Raw genomic sequence first — 19,721 nt, 5'->3', positions numbered from 1 at the left:
TGAATGTTCTATAAAAATTTTTCATAAAATTTTGTTATGACATTTACTTTGTAATTATAAATTATTTAGTATTTGTTATTTTTGTTGGGCTATACAAAAACAATTGCAATTGTTTTGAAAAGGTATAAAATTTTGTCGGTGCTCTGGATAATTATCTGTATACATATAATATGGTTGATTTTGATAATATCCTTCAGCAATATCGTAGTAGTATTCCATGGGGTAGCAATTGTTTACATCTAAATTCTCTAGTGGATATGGACAGTTATTTGAATGATGATAGCACAGATTGTGACATGCGGTATTATGATCAATATCATAGCCATAGCTTTTTATAATATCTTCTCCTGCTGGGATATTTTCATAAAATATATTTTCATTATTACATGAACCAAGGGAACAAAGTCTCTGGTATTTTTCTCCGGTCAATGATTCTTTTCTTTTGATCATTTCAGTATGAAGTTGATAAAACATGTCATAAAATTTTCTACTATCTATCACATCTATAAAGATTATTCAAGTATAAGTATTTCTGAATAGAATTTAGAAAAATGAAAAAATAAAAAATATTGCGATTCCATTATTTAACTTGTTTTGAAAAAAAAAAAGGTTTTTAATTTTTATAATTATTGTAGAATTTTATAATGGGCGCGTGTCGTGGCACGATGGCCGTTGTCTTAGAGCTAATGTTCAATTGCACACTTGCTCTTAGTTTCCGTATAGGTGATTTAATACATGAACTGTAGTAATGAAACACGCCTTTGCCTCTTATCGGCTCTCTCAGCCAAGTGAGATTGCGTTAGGTCGACGCATAAAAATTACGACGGTATAAAAATTTTGTTAAATCATTGTAAGGTAAAGCCCACTCCACTTAACTAGCATAACGACTAAGGAGATTATGATGATTTTAGAATTTTATAATAAATATAAATTTTTAAATGTTTTAATATTTTTAAGTTTTTAAGTTGATGCAAATTTTCAATACAAAGAGGATTATATTTAATAATACCATTTTTTTGATTTGGAGAAACAGTTGTATTTTCTTTCTTTTTCTGTAAACAGTTTTTTATGTTTGAAAGATATTCATTGATCTGTTCTTTATACTTAATCATATCATGGTCTTTATAATCAGTTGATTTTATTTCTTCATGGAATACATTATTAAGACTTTTAGATTGAATTTTATCATTAATTGTTACATGTGTATTTTTTAAATTTTTATTTCCACTTTGATTTGTTTTATCTAATAGTATTAATATTCATTATTTGCTAACAATTTTCAATACTTTCAGAATATAAAATTACGTATATAAAATTTAATATTTATTTACCAATAGGGTTTTCAGGCAAAAAATAAGATATATTTTTCTCTATGTGATTTTTGTTAACTTCTTTATTTTTATCAACCTCATTTATGTTGTTTATTGACAATTTTTCTTTGACTTCAATGTTTTTACTTGAATTAGAGATGCTTGTTCCGTAATCATGATCTGAACAGTATTTAACATGATATAACTCAATTTTTGATTAATTATTTATAAAAAGTAATAGTAATAGTTGTGTCAGTTTGGTTAATATCACTTCATTACAGTTTAATAATAATCATGTAATATATAAGAAAATATTAATTAAGCCTACAATTAAAGAAATTGTTAAAATAAAATATTAAATTTTTAATACTAAATCTTCTTCTTCCTCGCCTTAATCCCAACTACTAGGGTCAGCCACCCTTATCCTAAAACTTCCACTTGACATGATCTACGCTCATAACAGCTGACCTCATATAGCATTCAATAGCATTCTTCCATCTCTTTTAGCTTCGATGCGAAGCTGAGAAGGTATTAATTTTACCATGATGTGTTTATTTTTTTATTTTTTTTTATTTTTTTTATTTTTTTTTGTGTCTGTCACTACTTTTTCTCAGCTCTCACTGGACCGATTTCTTTTAACAATACGTCAAAAGATCACAAATTGTATCTAGTTGAAGACATTACCCTTAAAAATTTAAAAATTTTCCCTCGTTCCCCGCAAATGGGGGAAATATCCAAAAAAATTACAAATTTAAAAATCGACAAATTTTGTCATTTTTTTCACTTTTTTTTCTTAAAACTTCCATAACTTTTTCAAAAATCAACAAATCAACATAATTTTTTTTTAAACTAAAACCTTAGATATTTTCCTTTCATTTGATATAATTTTTTTGAAAATTTAACACTTAACCTGCTCATGGGGGGGGATTTAAAATTGCAACTTTTTTACAAAAACTAACTTTTTCAACTTAATTTTTGAAAATGTTCCGGAAATACTGCGTCCTTTAAACATATATCAAATTAAAGCTTATTTTATGTACTATAAAATGAAAAAAAAAAATTTGTCCCGACACTTTATCTTCTGCATGTAAACGGTTGCCGTAGTTAAAAAAACACTATTTTTGTGTTAAAATTTTCGATTTTCAATTTTTAATTTTCAACTTAAAAATGCTATAACTTTTCGAAAAATGCATGTATCAGCACAATTTTTTTTTTTCTAAATACATTATAAGTACATCTTCCATTTGACATACTTTTTATTAAAATTAGACAATTTCCCCTTATATAGGGGGGGTTCAAACTTTGAAACATTGTATAAAAAATAGAACTTTTTCAACTGAACTTTTGAAAATGTTCCGGAAATACTGCGTCCTTTAAACATATATCAAATTAAAGCTTTTTTTATGTACTATAAAATGAAAAAAAAAAATTTGTCCCGACACCTTATCTTCTATGTGCAAATGGCTGTCGAAATTATAAAAAAAATGTAATATTTGCGATAAAAATCACCTTTTATAACGATGTTTTTTGTACTTAAAACTGCCATAACTTTTTCAAATATTAACTAATCAAAATAATATTTCTTTATATTGAAACCTTAGGTAATTTTCTTTCATTTGATATCATTTTTTTTTGAAAATCTAACACTTATTCTGCTCACAGGGGGGATTTAAAATAGCAACTTTTTTACAAAAACTAACTTTTTCAACTTAATTTTTGAAAATGTTCCGGAAATACTGCGTCCTTTAAACATATATCAAATTAAAGCTTATTTTATGTACTACTAAATGAAAAAAAAAAATTTGTCCCGACGACCTATCTTCTATGCGCAAAAGGCTACCGTATTTAAAAATATGCTATTTTTTATTAAAATTCTAGGTTTTGTATTTTATTTTATTTTAAAATATTTTATTAGGGGAATAAACTGACTTTCATGAATATTATATAATTTCATTGACATAGAATAAAGTTCATAAGACATATGATATTATACTTATTAACATTTTTTACTTTTTTAAAGTCGAAAAAGTAATTTTTAAATTTGAGTTAGCTTAAATAGCCAATTTTATCATGCAACAAAAATCAACGAATAGTTGCCGAATGGGTAACACCTTGATCTTTAACGCCTAGGGTACGAGGTTCAAATCCGTTTGTGGCTTCTAAAATTTTGCATTTTTTTTTTGAGTTAGAATAGAATTTTCAAATCATTTGATATTTATCTCATTTAGATTCAATAATTTCAATAAATATAAAGGATCTTATCACTATAGTCTCCCCTCGTGAGAAGAAATTGATATTCATGTTAATATTATTTTACTATGTGGTTCTTTTTCTGGCTACGATTTATTTTGCCAACCCTCACTAGACCTACTTTTTTCAACGATACGTCAAATGATTCATTTAAGTTTATGATATTTAAGTTAATGATTAGTTTAAGTTATTACTCTTAAAAATCAAAAAAATATTCCTTATTCAAATAAAAAGTAGCTTAACTAGATTTGTCCATACAAACAATTAAAATCATTAATTTTTAATATTCTTAAATTATTTATTGTCGAATTAAATTTGATATGATAAAAGTATTCAACTACAAAAGTAAATAATTTTACTTTATAATTTATTAATTTTTTAACTCTATTTCTGTGTGCTACTACCAGTCTATAATATGCCAAATTTTTTAGTAATATGTTGCTATATAAATCATAAATTTAAAAAAAAAATGATTTTTAGTTTCACCTGAAGTTAACGATGGAGTTTTACAATTATAATTATATTTTTGATAATATGCTCAATTGAGTAAATCTTTTTAACTACTTTGGTTTGATTGGTTCATTTAATTAAAGTAAATTATTAAAATTAATTAAGTTCTGAATATTTCAATTGCAGAATTTTTTTAAACACCAAAAGTTATTAGGATATGATTACTATTCTTTCTATTTCAGTTATCTATTACGATAAAAATGTAAAAAAATCGAATTTTTCTGACAAATGTACTGTAATTAGTAATTATAAAATTTCCAGATTGCATATTAATCTTAAAAATTTCATTTTTTTCAATTTAATAATGTCAATTTCAAACTTGCAAGTTGAACTATAAGTTATGGTAACAAATTCATTTTTTAGCTTCGATGCGAAGCTGAGAAGGTATTTTTCATTAAAACTTTCACTTTAAAAGACAATAAAAAATAGGTTCAAAATGATTACCTTTAACATATTAAAAATCAAAATCAGTATTAATTTAATACAATTTTTTTTGTTCTTAATTATTTTTTTTTATATGTAAATACTTATTTTTTAATAATAAGTAATAATATTAAAACTTAGAAGTAATAGAAAAAGTTTAATTGCACATTTGAAAACATCACGAAAAGTTTATTTAGAAAAGTATATTTTTTTTCTGATGAAAGTTCCTTTTGTTTAGTGTATTTATTCATAAGTAACAAAATTTTTTTATTAAAAAGTATTGCATAAATTCCTTTAAATTTGTATACGCATTAAAAGTATATGAATATACAACTCCTTTTTATTTTTATAATATCTCCGTAAAAATTACAATATTATATTATTGAATACCACTTTCATACTCAATTTAATTACTGTAATTATTATGTATTCATATATTATAGTTATAAATCGGGGTAAAATTAAGGGAATAAGTGTTATTGTTGTTTTTGAAATAATCTACCAATTTCATTTTTTTCTATTTAATAATATTTATTTCAAACTTGCAAGTTGAGTTAAAAGTTATGGTAATAAATTCATTTTTTTTTTATTAAAACTTTCACTTTAAAGAACAAAAAGAAGTAGGTTCAAAATGATTACTTTTAACATATTAAAAATCAATAATAATTTGAAAATAATTAATTATAAAAATTATATAATATATAATTAAAATAATTACTAATCTGGATATAATTAAGGAAATAGGAGTTGATGTTGGGTTGGGTTGGTTACATTTTTAACTTTATAATGCTATAACTCATTGAAAAGTGTACGAATCAACACAATTTTTTTATGAGAAATAATATTTTTTAATAATCCCTTTTTCATTCGACATACTTTATCTTAATCAGGGTATTAATAAGAAACTAGCAGATAATGTAGCTTTTGTAATTATCCACCAATTTCTTAGAATTAAACACTATCTACTGATTTGCATCGAAGCGTTTCTTATGATAGTGATTTTAATCACTGTCAGATTAAATCTATACTGGACCCAACTATGCAACATCCCCACTATGCCGCGACCCCACTGTGCTGGGTTTTTTTTTAGTCTTCCTCTACCTCTTCTTCCTTCAACATTAATTTCTATAACTGTTCTTACAGCTTCCGATTACTCTCTCCTCATAAAATGACCAAACCGTATAAGTCTATTTTCTCTCATCTTATCTACTATTGATGCTACACTTAAACTCTCTTTTATATATTCGTTCCTTATCCTATTTGATATAACATATGTCCAATTAAAAAAATAGTGATGAAGTCGATATTATTCACTTAGTACTCACTTGGATTATAATCTTCAATATTAACTTTTGAATTTTTTGCATCTGAACAACTTGAATGATTTAATGAATTTTCAGTTTTTGAAGGAAAATTGTCTACATTTTTCTTTGTTTTATTCATTTCAGCTAAATTATTATGAGGTTCATGGATATTACATAATTTGTTGTTACTATATTTTACTGAATTTTCCAATTCAATATGTTGTCTTTTTATTTCATTTTTCTTTTTTTCATTATTTCTCTTATTAACTACTTCTTGATATTCTAATTCAAATTCTGAAAAAACTCATCAATTTATAAATAAAAAAAAATAGTTGAACTTTCATTTAGATACTTTTTATTTTACTTTTTAAATACTCCTCGGTTTTTGGGTCGTCCTGAAATAATTCAAGTTATAATTGTAAGCAAAAAATTATGATGTTCTAAATTTAAAATTGGTCTATTAAGGAAACAAATTTAATTCTTAAACTGTAATAACATCTTGTTTTGAAAACTATATATATATATATATAAAGAGTGATAAAAATCTAATGAGGCTCTCATTTCCTCAGAAACTATTGCATTTTAAATTTTTGTAAAGAAAAAAAATATATGGTTCAAAATATTTTACAATATGTAGAGAAATCATTTTTTTTCGTCCCTTTAGGCATGAAAATCCTTTTTTTAAATATTCTTATACAACCATAATATCTTCTCTTTTACAATGAATGTTTATTAATAATTAACGGAAAATTTTAAAACACATTGACGATAAATTGCCGTGGAAAATTTTTCTTAATAACTACCATAATAAATAATTTATGGGTTATCATAACAGATTATTGCCGTCATGGTGGAAGCAATAATACCGATTACACTGCCACCGGTATTATAAAATCAAATCAATGATGAAAATTTACTCGACATCCAAATATTCAAACATTTGTAAAACGCAAACGTTAAAAAAAGAATAAAAAAAATTGTAAGAATAAAGTTATTTGTAAATTTTTTTCTATCATATTATAAAAGTAAAATTGGGGGTCCTATATAAAAAATTGATAAATAAGGATTTTTATATACAAAGGAATGCAAAAAAATTATTTAACTACATATTATTATAGAGATTTTTGAACCTGAAATTTTTTCTCTTTAAAAAAATGTAAAGTTCTCAATATCATCTAAGAAAATGAGTATCTTACCAGAATTCGATTACTCTGTTTTCTTCTTTTTCCTGATCTTTATCACAACTACTTGGGGTCGGCCACCCTTACCCTAAACTTCCATTGACACGATTTCCCACTTCAGCGGTCCTGATATCGCATTCAATAACATCCCTCTATCTCTCTTTTGGTCTTCCTCTACCTCTTTTTTCTTCAACATTCATTTCCATGACTGTTCTTACAGCTTCCGATTCTTCTCTCCTCATAACACGACCCAACCGTTTAAATATATTTTTTCTCATTTTATCCACTATTAGCGCTACACGCTCCTTTTTATATATTCGTTCCTTATCCTATCTTTTCTAGTCACTCCGCCCATCCATTTAAATATTCTCACCTATGCTACATTCATGCCCTTGTAAACCGCCGCCAAACACTGAACCGTGCATCATAGCTGGTCTCGTTACAATTTTATAGAAATTAACTTTCAGCCTCATTGGAATTCTCTTATTGCATAACACACCAGACGCTTTTCACAACTTAAAACTTTCCACCTCTTCAATCACATTCTCGTCTATTGTCACTGACATACTCATTTCACTTGCCTCGTGTTCTCTTTTGTCAAACTCGTACTGTAGTATATACAGTACTTCTACTTATTTTTAATCAATGTCATTCTATAACTGATCTCCATACCTATAAACTTTGATTAATTTCCTCCTATTAACACTATATCGTAAGCGAAAAATATGCACCACGGCACCCCCCTTGCATTTCTCTAGTAATTTTATCCATCGCTATATAAAATAAGTAAGGGCACTCCTTCTCGTATTCTAAAATCTTCTGCCTACACTTTTTACCCTGGTATCAGTGTCATCATATACATATCCTCTATTTCATTAATGTATCTCTTTGAGGCTCCTTTTCTCATTGATGCCAATTTTAGAACCTCTCTTAGTACTCTATCGTATGCTTTTTCCAAATCTATAAATATCATACACAGCTTTGTCTCTTTTTCCCTATACTTTTCTATAGTTGTCTCACACAAAAAACTGGTTCCATCGTTGACTTTCCAGGAAAAAAATCTAACTAGTTGTTTGTTACTGATGTAACTCGATCACTCTGTATATATATATATATATATAATTATAAACAAATACAAAAACATACAACTCTATCATTGAAGGGACTTTTACAGTCTGCCAAAGCTACAGTTGCAGTAGTATAATAAACATTGTCATGTCCAAAGTTATTTTTTGAGTTTAATGTTGTATTTTCATTTTCTAATAAATTGAACAACAATATTAATGTTTGTGACATTATTATTCAAATAATAAGATTAAAATTATTCAAGAGCAATTAACTTTTAAGCTTGAATATAAAAAATTTAATTTTTTTAATTTAATTATCTGAGAAACAATTATTGATTTCTAATTAAACAAATCCCGTTTGAATAATATGATTTATAATAAGGGTTTTATGATTGTAAACATATACTTGAGAAAGATTTCTGTATCCGCTAAGATAATTATATTATTTACTAATAATATTAAAATAAGATAATAGGAATATTTAAGAGGAGGGTAGTTTTGTGGAGGGAGCTTAGAGGTCTGGTTCCCCAACACCGATTTTTTTCAAAATATACATATACATGATAAAATTTACACGATAATTCAAGCCACTTGATTTTTTTTAAATAATAACTTTATTGTACATTTTTTTTTGGCTTTTTTGTTAATTACATATGTATCTGTTTAATAAAACACTTTTTATGTTTATCCCTTAATTTTATAAGGGTATCAACTTCATTTTTTTAATAAATACATATATAACTAGTTTATAAAATAGAATTTGATCTAAATAAGCCACGAAAAATAAAAAATTCATAAAAAAATGTTTATATTAAGAGAAATTAAGTTAAATAGTGTTAAAAGTATCATACTGTGTATACCTAACTCTATATATACATATATTTATTTATTTATTAATTATATAAGTTTCAAACGGGACAAGCCCAATTACAAAAAATTTTTAAGTAAAAGTAACATCATTCGTAACAATATTATTAATAAAGAAAAACAAACAGTGAAAATGAAAAAAAAAAAAAATTAAAAGCTATAACTAAGAATAAAGTATTACAAATATAGCAACAATTAGTGCTTGTAATGTACAATGTAAGCATACCGTAAAGAAGAAATAACACAAAAATCAAAAATTAAATTTTAAATAAAACTAAAAAACGTGTGAATTATAAAATATGAATTTGCAATAAGTTTTAAATGAGTGGAAGTTTGGTGAGATGAATAAATCAATTTTTAAATTATTAACTGTTTTCATAATTCTGTTTATGGGAGAGTTACTAGCATAGTTCATTGTTGTAGTGTTAATGTAAAATATTTTTATATTACAGGTGCTACAAGATGGTACATGAAATGAAAATCGATTCAAAAGTATCGGACAATCTATTTGACCAGCAAAAATTTTAAAGGTAAAATAAATATCTAACCGCATTCTTCGTAGTTCCAATGTCTCAAGATTCATAATTGCTAATAGAGGGTTGTATGAAGAATGAGGTTCTCTTGGTATTAATCACTTCAAAGAAATAAAGCGTAAGAATTTTTGTTGGATTTTTTCCAATTTTAATTTATAACTGGTTTGGTAAGGAGACCAAATTATGGAGCCATATTCACAAATTGAGCGAACTAACGAGCAGTAAATGGATTTAAAGGCATCCTTATCGATAAAGTCGCCACAATTACGTTGAATGAAGCCTAATATTTTGTTTGATCTTATAAAAAAATTATTAATATGACTATCAAATTTGAGTTTAGAATCAAACAAAATACCAAGATCTTTTATCGGTCCCATACTACGAGATATTATTTCTGCATTTATATGGTAGACGAATTTAGGAACGATTCTAGCTCTGGAAAATGACATTATCTTACATTTATTAATATTAAGAGTAAATTTATTATTGATACACCATTCATAAAGAGAGTTTAGATCTGATTGAAGTAAATCAGAATCAGATTGACAATTAACTCTACGAAAAATTTTTATGTCATCAGCAAACATTAATTTAGAACAATTTTGAAATGTAATATCATTAATAAAAATTAAAAATAAAATTGGTGCTAAACGAGACCCTTGAGGAACACCCGACATAACAGGTATAGGTATAGACCAATATTCTTTATATGCAACTATTTGATGTCGATTTTTGATAAAAGAAATAAGCCAGGATAGAAAGTTACCACAAATACCAATTTGCTCTAATTTATAAAATAAAATTTGATGATTAATTTTATCAAAAGCTTTAGCAAAATCTGTGTAAACAACATCTACATTTGATTTATCTGACATAGCATCAGAAACAAAAGTATGAAAGTTAAGCAGATTAGTAATCGTACTCTTGTTACGAGTGAAGCCATGTTGATTATCAACAATAATATTATTTAAAAGGGGTAATATTTTAGTTGCTATAATAGATTCAAATATTTTTGGTATAAGGGAAAGTAAAGATATTGGTCTATAGTTAGAGATATTTAAAATATCAGTAGAGGTCTTAGGAATAGGTCGAATGAGGCTAGTTTTCCATGCGTCGGGGAAAGTACCAGATGACAGTGATAAATTAAAGATAAGAAATAGAGGTAGTGAAAAAGAATTTAAAGAGCTAAGAGACTGAAATATATCAATTAATTCAATTGAGACAGAGTGCATAGAAGAAGAAAGAACTTTAGGCGGTACATTATAATTGTAATTTACATTAACATTATTGTAGTCTTCGTAAACACTGGAGAAATAATTAGCAAAAGCATTAACAATGTTATTAGGAGTAATAAATTCTTCATTGAATAAATGTAAACTATTCGGCAGAAAATTATTATTACGTTTGTTATTAATAAATTTCCAGAGTTGATTAGGATGAGTTTTTAAATTATTTTGAATTTTTNCATTAGGATGAGTTTTTAAATAATTTTGAATTTTTTTTAAGTAATTTTGATAGTCAAATTTTGAAAAATATTTACATTTTCCACGAAGATTAGAAAATTTATTATTATCACTCACCAAACCCGAACTCTTAAAAATTTTATGGGCTATATTTTTCTTAAAAATTAATTCTTTTAAATTTCTACTAAACCATGGAGGATGAGTAGAATGTTTTTTAATAATTTTAGGTACAAAAATCTCAAAAATTTCATAAATAATAGAGTAAAACAAATTGACAGCTTAATTTACACATAGGTCTTTAAATAGGTTATTCCAGTCGATCGATGATAAAGTGAAATTAATTTCCGCGTAGTTACAATTAAAAAAATTATAAATAGAAAAATTATAATCAATCGGTTTATTTACAACTATGGGAAAAGAAATGAGTAAGCCAGGATGATAAGCATCACACGGAACAAGAGGATTATTAGATTTTTTAACAGACACATTATGTAAATCAGAAAAAACTAAATCCAAAATTGATCCAGTTTTGTTATAAATATTGTTGTATTGAAAAAGGTTTAAAAAAGATAATTTAGATAGAATTTCAGAGTAATGGTTACTTAAGTTTTCTAGACTAGGAATAAATCCATTGGATGTATGAAGCCATATATAATCAGGAAGATTGTAATCACCAACCATAATTAAGTTTTTAACATATGAAAACTTCAATAATAAATTATTAATAATATCGAAATGAATATTATAAATTGAAATGTCTGGTAGAGGAGGAAAATAGACATTACCAATAATTATATAATTAAGATTAATTTTAGTTATGACAAATATGTATTCGACTGGACTAGCCGGTACAGGTAATACGCGAGAATGGAACTTATTGTTAACCGATAACAAAACACCACCACCTCTGGAATGAGTACTTGTGTTTTGGTTACGGTCACAGCGATAGGTAGTATAATTGGAGAGTCCCAATTCCGATGTATTGACGTTTGTAGATAACCATGTTTCACACAGACCGATAATATCGTACTCAGATAAACAAACATTAAAATATTTAATTTGGTGTTAAAGCCACGTACATTTTGATAGTAAAATTTTAAGTTTCTATGGGCTGACTCTCTTACTAGTTTTTTGAAATGGTTGGAATACCTTTAACAAACTTTAATATTAAATCTGATTCCCCAGCTGTTTTACGTTCCTTGAGTTTAGATAAAACAACACGAAGATGATTTCGTTGCATTAAGGTGCGATCCGGAGATATACGAATAGATCCATATACTGGAGAAGTACGCAGTGTTTATTTATTCTTAAGAACAACAAATATATCAGATGGTTCCCGAAAAGTAACTTTTATTGGGCGTGGTTTACCCGATTTTTGTCTTAATCTAGATAATACAGTATATATAGAATGATTTTTTTATAATAACCCACTGAATTACTTGCAGAATAATAATAATTTAAACATTTTTTTTTTTTATTATTTTTAGTTACACATTATTCTTGAATTTTTAACTATGTAATACTTTTTAAGTTCATCCCTTATGCCTTGGAGGGGGGTCAACTTTGTTTTTTTAAATGGTAACACATATTTTTAATTTAATAAAATGTTTGAGTTTTTAATTTAATAGTAAATGGCATTTGAATTTTTAATATAACTTTATTAGCTTATTAGATATAAACATTTAAAGTTTCAAAATTTTGAGTTAATATACATGTATAATACACATGGGATTGTAAATACAGGTAGCTAATTGGATTTTTATAACATCGATATTAGCAGGTACACAGCATTGTTATTATCAATTGTAGTAAGGCACATTATTATGAGTTTATAAATACACTAACTGACAATACAGAAAGTATATCTATTGATAATAATAATTGATAATAAACAATCCGTGACTGAGACAGCAAAGGCATAAGGGATGAACTTAAAAAGTATTACATAGTTAAAAATTCAAGAATAATGTGTAACTAAAAATAATAAAAAAAAAAAATGTTTAAATTATTATTATTCTGCAAGTAATTCAGTGGGTTATGATAAAAAAATCAACCTGTATATATATATTTTAGACCGCTTCTAAACATTTATTTTGGATACAGTTCTACTTTAGAGGATATACATTTTTAACTAAACTAAGGTAGTACCGAGAATAATTAAGCTATAATTTATTACTATTACCATTTTCTTCTGGGTCATAAACATCATCATGCTTCTAATAAATAATAATAGTAATAGAATTAAAAAAAAATAAAATATTTTTATTTGAGTTAATTACTAAAATGCATCCTCTGGCGTTTTTAACGAGTGTGTTGTATTCTTGGCGAGAGTAATCACATCTTCTAAATGAACTCATAATTTTAACAAAGCTTTATAATTTTGAAATTTTTTAATTAACAACTTTTAAAATATGTAGTTTACATATTTCAAATAAATAAGATTATCAAAAGATAAAATCGTTGGCTGTAAATCATATTATAATTGTTGATTCATTATCATAAGATTTCAAAATTCAAGCCAATTTTATAAATATGATTTTAATAGAATCTTAATATTAATTTAATAATTAAAAAAGAAAATGTTTTTTTTGTGTACTTTAAAAAATTCAAGTTATGATGAATTTTGTATAACTGTTAAAATTGTATAACTTTTAATTGATTTTAAGAAATATTATTGTTTTAATAAAAATGCGGATTATGTATTTAAAAATAATAGTATATATTAAGACGTTTATATTAAAGGGGTGTACCACCACTTTGTAGGACCACCTCAATAGTTTTAAAATTTTTCTAGCAAATTGTTCAAACTATAAATATGTAGTAAGTAGCGGAAAAGATATCAAATAACTTCCGAATTAGTATAATATAAAGTTTTTAACACTGTAGTAAGCAATTTTAAATTTTTAAGTAAAATAATAATGTCATGTAAAGGGAAAATGCAGGGTAAGCAAGTTAAAAATGTTGGGAATAAGAATATATAAAGGGAAACGAGAAAAGTAAAGGGGATTAACGTTTTCGATAAGAAATGTTTGATGACGAGGCAGTACTTTTTAGCGCGTTAAACTTTATATTTCGAACGGATTAATTTATATTGTGTTACATTATTGTATTATATTTTAATATTGTGTTTCTTACGTTCTATAATAAAAAAATAACTGTTTGAAACCTGCTCTTGGTGTAAATACTTTATATCCGCCTTGTTGTTGAAATTGTGTGTGTGAATGCGACTAGAATCAAGGTTGGACTGCTGGTCCTTTAGTCCACTTAACAATTAGTGTACGTGATGGCTAGTTTTTGGGCTTAACCGTCAATTATTAGGTATAGTAAAAAAGTAGTATTGCTGGTGGCTGACGAAGATCCACCCTTCAATTTGTTACTTTTGATCTAGACCGTGCTGATGGGTCTAAAAACTACCCCTTTAGTGGTTTACGAATTGGAGGGATTGGGTTGACCAGTGTACCAAACGGGAGGATTTGAGAATAACCAAAACGACAAACTTGATAATCAAAATACTAATTAATTTGTGTATCTATTTGGGTAACACTGACGTACGACAAATATTAAAATGATAAACTATATTTTGTTGCATTTTAACAATAATAATTTTAAATTATTTTCTGAGAAATTTTAAAATATCTGAGACAGTATGTATCGGCATCTTTTCCTTAAAATTAGTAAGTAATATTCTTATCAAATCCATTATATATCGATAAATTATTTTAATCGTTTTTCCATTATTTTTCGTGAATTAATTAATATTTTTATTTATATTAATATATAATTATTAAATGTTACATTGTATTTTCATTATTCATCAATATACTTTGAAAGTACAATGGCGTTCTGAGTCATTAGACTCTGTAGATATTTTCTAAAAATATTAAGAATCAAAAATATAGTTCAATTAAAAATGTCTTTGAATGGAAAATCTTTCCTTTTCCCCTAAAAACATGCATATTAAATATTTTTGCGATTTAAGTTTGTTAAGTTCTCATTTAAATAAGTTTCTTAAAAAAAATAGAATTCTAAATAGAAGCCACTAGTTCTTTTAAATTTGTAGCTGCTAGTAATAAGTTTAAACCTTCAAAATTGATGTATATTGGTAATCTTTAATTACATAATCATATCTAACTGAAACACTCAAAAAAATTGTAAATAACCTACTACTACAATGACGTATTTATGGAGGTCATATGGGTATCATATTCTTCACGACAAAAATAATTGAAGAAGATACATTTTTTTTGCTTAGAGAGAAAGTGAAAATTTTTTTTTATGTATATACCTTTCAAGATAAAATCCTAACTACGTCTCTGTATTTCTATAGTTTTACTTGTAAAATGTAGTAAATTATATTTATTTAACTAGCAAGAAGGTGCATCAATTGTTTAAACATTTGTTATAAAAATTATTATTTTTACTAAAACTACATAATGATAATATTTTGTGGATAGCAATAAGTTTTCTGTTACCACTCTTTCAAAACAATTTTATTCATAACAAACAAGTTGAAAATAAAGTTATTAAATCTAAATTTCTCTTGAATCATTGTATAAAAACATTATGACACTTCTCATTAGCGATAATTATGTTTTACTTGGGTCTTTTTTTATTCAGTCTTCGTTTCCTTAGGATAACTCTATATTAAACAAAAACGTTTTATTTGACATGCCAATAAAAAATTATAGCAATATTCAATCAGAGACTGTTTCCAAAAAATTGTTCAACTAAATCTTACTTTTTCCCGGTGCAACGTTCATATAATGTGTGTGATACAAGTCTTATTTTTCGTGACCGACAGGTCCAACAAAAAGATGACATTGCTGGTCTTCCATTTCTTATGACAACTAATCGAGATGGAGTATTATGTCCAGTCATATATTTACATTTTATACAATAAGAAGGCCTGATGAATTCATTACATGCAATACATTCTGTATCGTTACCCAAATACCTCCGATTGGGTAGATCATCTGTAGTGGGAGGATCCCGTGGGTCTGGTTCTTGTGGGTGAATTCGTAAATCCATTAGTTGTTTGGAATATAAGACATCCTAAATAATATAAAAAGCACATATATTTACATTTCACAAAATAAAATCAAAATACATACAAAAGTTTTTTCAAACAATTATAATTTCTATAACGTGTCTATAGTGATATCTTATACTCAGTTACAAATAAATAATTTACTTAAAAATAGTGAAATCGATATCTTTTTAATAAACATTTTAAATGATCAATTGTTACAATAACAGTAGATTTCATAGATAGATTGATTTTTTGTAATGAAATTTCTTATATGTTCTCAATATTCGTCTTACTAATATTACACTTCCCAGAGGAATCTAAATGGAAAATAAAATTATTTTTACTAATAAAAAATAAAATCGTATTACTTTCGATAATTCAATATTCTATGATTTAAATGAATATTTAGTTATATATGATTATGAATATAGTATTTATTTTTGATTACGAAATTTTACCGAATTCCCAAACGGCATAAAATTACATCATACAACAATATGATACTTACAATACTGTACATCTAAATTGATTGTTTTCTGATGAAATTTCTAATCTACTTTATCCTTAGGGAGTATCTCTCATATAAATTGACAGATATATTAAACGATAATAAGAACTTTGTATTTAATTTTAAGATGTTTAGAAAATGGTACTTATATAAGAATGTTGCACTAATATTTAGCAACAAGTTGCCATCAGTTCTCGACAAAGTCTGTACCATTTGGCTCAACCAGAATTGTTCTCTATTAGGTAAGATTATAGTTAATTTATATAATAGTTAATAATTTTTACACAAGTATTTTATTTAGTTCAAATTCTATATTAACAATTATTAATTTCTATAAGGAAATTTAATATTGTCGCAAAAAAAATATGGACTTTAAAAGCAACTTTGTTGGATACCTAATGGCTGCCATGTTAATACTTTTTTCTATGAGTTCTATCAATGCATATAGAAAACCGCCATTCAATGGAAGCATATTTGGAAAAAGAACTATGACGACGGCTGGAAATTATAATAATTTAGGTATGTATTTACCTTAATAACATTCTAAATAGAAGCAGTATCAACTATCTTTTTTTTAGGAGAAGAGTTTAAATGAAATATATTTTGTTAAAATACATATATACAAATTTATAAAAATATGTATGTAAAAATATTTTCATCTAAGATAACATATATTTTTACAGGATTTTTCTTTTTAGGGATGTTTTTGTTAATAAGATAACAGAGTTTTATTTTTAAAAGTCAAAATGACCTCTACTTACACTTTTTACATTTGTTTATTATATACGAATAAGATTAAAAATAAATAAAAAAAACCCAGTATACTGTGGTCGCGGCACAGTTGGGACGTGACATAGGTTGGTTTAAACATGGATAATATCTGACAGTGATTAAAATCACTATTATAAAAAACGCTTCGATGTAAATCTGTAGATAGTGTTTAATTTTAAGAAATTGGTCGATTATTCCAAAACCTACATGATCTCCTATTTCCTTATTTATATCCTGGTTGCTAGTTTTTTTATTTATAAGTGTAATATATAAACAAATATATATATATACACATATTTATAATATACATAAATATATAAAGGGAAATGGTTTTAAAAAAAAGTATGTCGCATAAGAGAAGAATATAAATAGCACTTATCTTAAAAAAATTATAGCGTTATGAAGATAAAAATATAAAAAAGAATTTTTATATAAGAATCGTATTTTTTTTATCAACTTTGATGTCCGTTTTCACTATCAAAAACAAAATAATGTCCGAATTTTTTTTTCTCCATAATAAAGAATATTATATAAGCTTTAATTTAATATATATATATAAAAGTGTCAGTATTTCCGGAACATATTCAAAAATTAAGCTGAAAAAGTTCTTTTTCTATATGCTTTTTTAAGTATTTAACCCCCCTATTATTAAAAGAAATTGTCCGATTTAAAAAGAAAAGTATGTCGAATGAAATTAGTGTATCAATATTATTTCTTATAAAAAAATTGTAATGATTCATAGATTTTTTAAAAAGTTATAGTATTATAAAGTTAAAAATGTAAAATATAAAATCGAGAATTTGAACACAAAAATAGCATACGGCCTTTTTCATCATGAAGACAAAATAAAGTCCGAACATTTTTTTTCTATATTAAAGTATATTATATAAGCTTTAATTTAAGGAATATATAAATGTGTCAGTATTTCCAGAACATTTTCAAAAGTTATGTTGAAAAAGTAAATCTTTTGTAAAAAAGTTGTCATTTTGAATCCCCCCTGTGGACAGGTAAAGGAACAGATATATTAAGTCTCAGGTGTTTTAAGAAAGAATAAGTGTAACGCTATTTTTTTTTTTTTTGGAAAAAAGAGTCATGTACTATTAGAAAATTCAGGCTATATTTTATTAAATACTTACGGAGAAATAAGAACGTANTTCAGGCTATATTTTATTAAATACTTACGGAGAAATAAGAACGTATAGTTTAAGGATCACATTTAGATAAAACTTAACAAACATTCAAATTCCGAATGGCTATTTGTAAAATAATTACTTTCAAGATAAATTTATACAAAGAAAATTTTGACTTTTAATAACAAAATTTTTATTATTAATGTAGCTACACTAAGTTAATATTTTGTTATTAATTTCAAAATATGAACTTGTAGAAGTAGAAATAGTGTAGTTTGCATTTAAATTAAAAATACTCAACATAACTATTTTTATTATTTTACAGATTATGAAAATCCAAGTAAATCTTTTTACGCCATGTGTGAAATTGCATCTGACGCTTGTCAAGCATGGTTTCCAAGTGTAGAAAAGAAATAAATACTTCAATTCTAATCGTCGAATAAAATTAAGGGGCAGATTGAGCCCCTGATAAATTAGGAAACCACAATTACCCTTAGATGAATATTATTTTATTCTCGTAGTGAGTTTAATAAGTGTTTTAATTTTTATGCTTATCCTTAAATGGTTTTCTTTTTATCAAATAATTGAAACAAGTTGTATGATTCATTTAATATTTATTAATAAAATTATTTATACAGTGTAGTATAAGGGCAAATAAAAATATATATTTTTTTTTGAGATTTCTTTTAAAAAAATGAAAATTGTATAAAATTACATCAAATATTTATTATTTCTTTAAGGGTGTAAACTAAACACTCATAAATTTGTATTTATTTAGTCTAATTAGAGAAATATCTATAAGTTATCTAATAGTTTCACTTCTCCTCACAATAAAATATATAATTGCCAAATCTTGAGCAATTTCAATTTTTTAATTCTTCACGATCTTAAATATTTTACTTTTTACTTGTTTCCCCAGGTAATTATCATTATCATACCTTTTCTAGCTTGTATAAATTATTATGGAAATAATTCCTGATCGTTAATAGCCTAAATTTGTCCATAATATTAAATTTAGAATAAAATACTATATATTTGTTATTTATACCTAGGTAGTCAATTTGTAGTGTAATTCTAAAAATAAATGCTTTTAACAAACCTAATTTATTTTATAATTTAAAATAAAACACTATTGAAAAAGTATACTTATTAGTAATAGTGGTAAAATCGAGATTTTTTGCAATGCGGTATAGTATTCAAAAGTTTAAAAAATTTCTTCAATTTTATAAATTACTTAACATGCAGCACTATCAAGAAATGTAAATCATATGAGCTAGAAAGGATTATAAACCTTTTAAACTCCCCTTATGCCACTAATCAGAAAATATGTTAGTAATTTCATCTATGTTTAATAAGTTAGAAAAAAAAAGTAACA

The 19,721-nt window shown here is 25.4% G+C and overlaps 2 protein-coding genes across 2 annotated transcripts; one reads left to right on the top strand and one right to left on the bottom strand.

The window, feature by feature from the left end:
- Nucleotides 1–12,177: 12,177 nt before the first annotated feature.
- LOC126899492 (SIFamide-related peptide) lies at nt 12,178–19,449 on the top strand. The gene is made up of 4 exons (XM_050674464.1): nt 12,178–12,194; nt 16,573–16,687; nt 16,784–16,964; nt 18,672–19,449. Exons 3-4 carry the CDS (start codon nt 16,811–16,813, stop codon nt 18,761–18,763), a joined length of 246 nt encoding a protein of 81 aa, XP_050530421.1. The 5' UTR covers nt 12,178–12,194; nt 16,573–16,687; nt 16,784–16,810; the 3' UTR covers nt 18,764–19,449.
- Nucleotides 15,221–16,543, bottom strand: LOC126899491 (uncharacterized). Its single transcript, XM_050674462.1, has 3 exons — nt 16,446–16,543; nt 15,647–15,960; nt 15,221–15,547 (listed from the first exon to the last, which is right to left on the bottom strand). Exons 1-3 carry the CDS (start codon nt 16,455–16,457, stop codon nt 15,502–15,504), a joined length of 372 nt encoding a protein of 123 aa, XP_050530419.1. The 5' UTR covers nt 16,458–16,543; the 3' UTR covers nt 15,221–15,501.
- Nucleotides 19,450–19,721: the final 272 nt, after the last annotated feature.

The sequence above is a fragment of the Daktulosphaira vitifoliae genome, unplaced genomic scaffold (genome assembly GCF_025091365.1).
Source record: "Daktulosphaira vitifoliae isolate Bord-2020 unplaced genomic scaffold, ASM2509136v1 Scaffold_2, whole genome shotgun sequence".
Lineage (NCBI taxonomy): Eukaryota > Metazoa > Arthropoda > Insecta > Hemiptera > Phylloxeridae > Daktulosphaira > Daktulosphaira vitifoliae.
This window is presented reverse-complemented; position numbering and strand designations above follow the sequence as displayed.

What these genes read in the sequence shown, in the direction of transcription:
- LOC126899491 (XM_050674462.1), bottom strand. An exon ending in GAACGTTGCACCGGGAAAAA is followed by an intron (nt 15,548 to 15,646) that starts GTAAGATTTAGT and finishes TGTTTAATATAG; the next exon opens with AGTTATCCTAAGGAAACGAA.
- LOC126899492 (XM_050674464.1), top strand. Translation starts at nt 16,811, where the DNA reads ATGGACTTTAAAAGCAACTTTGTTGGATACCTAATGGCTGCCATGTTA. An exon ending in TGGAAATTATAATAATTTAG is followed by an intron (nt 16,965 to 18,671) that starts GTATGTATTTAC and finishes ATTATTTTACAG; the next exon opens with ATTATGAAAATCCAAGTAAA.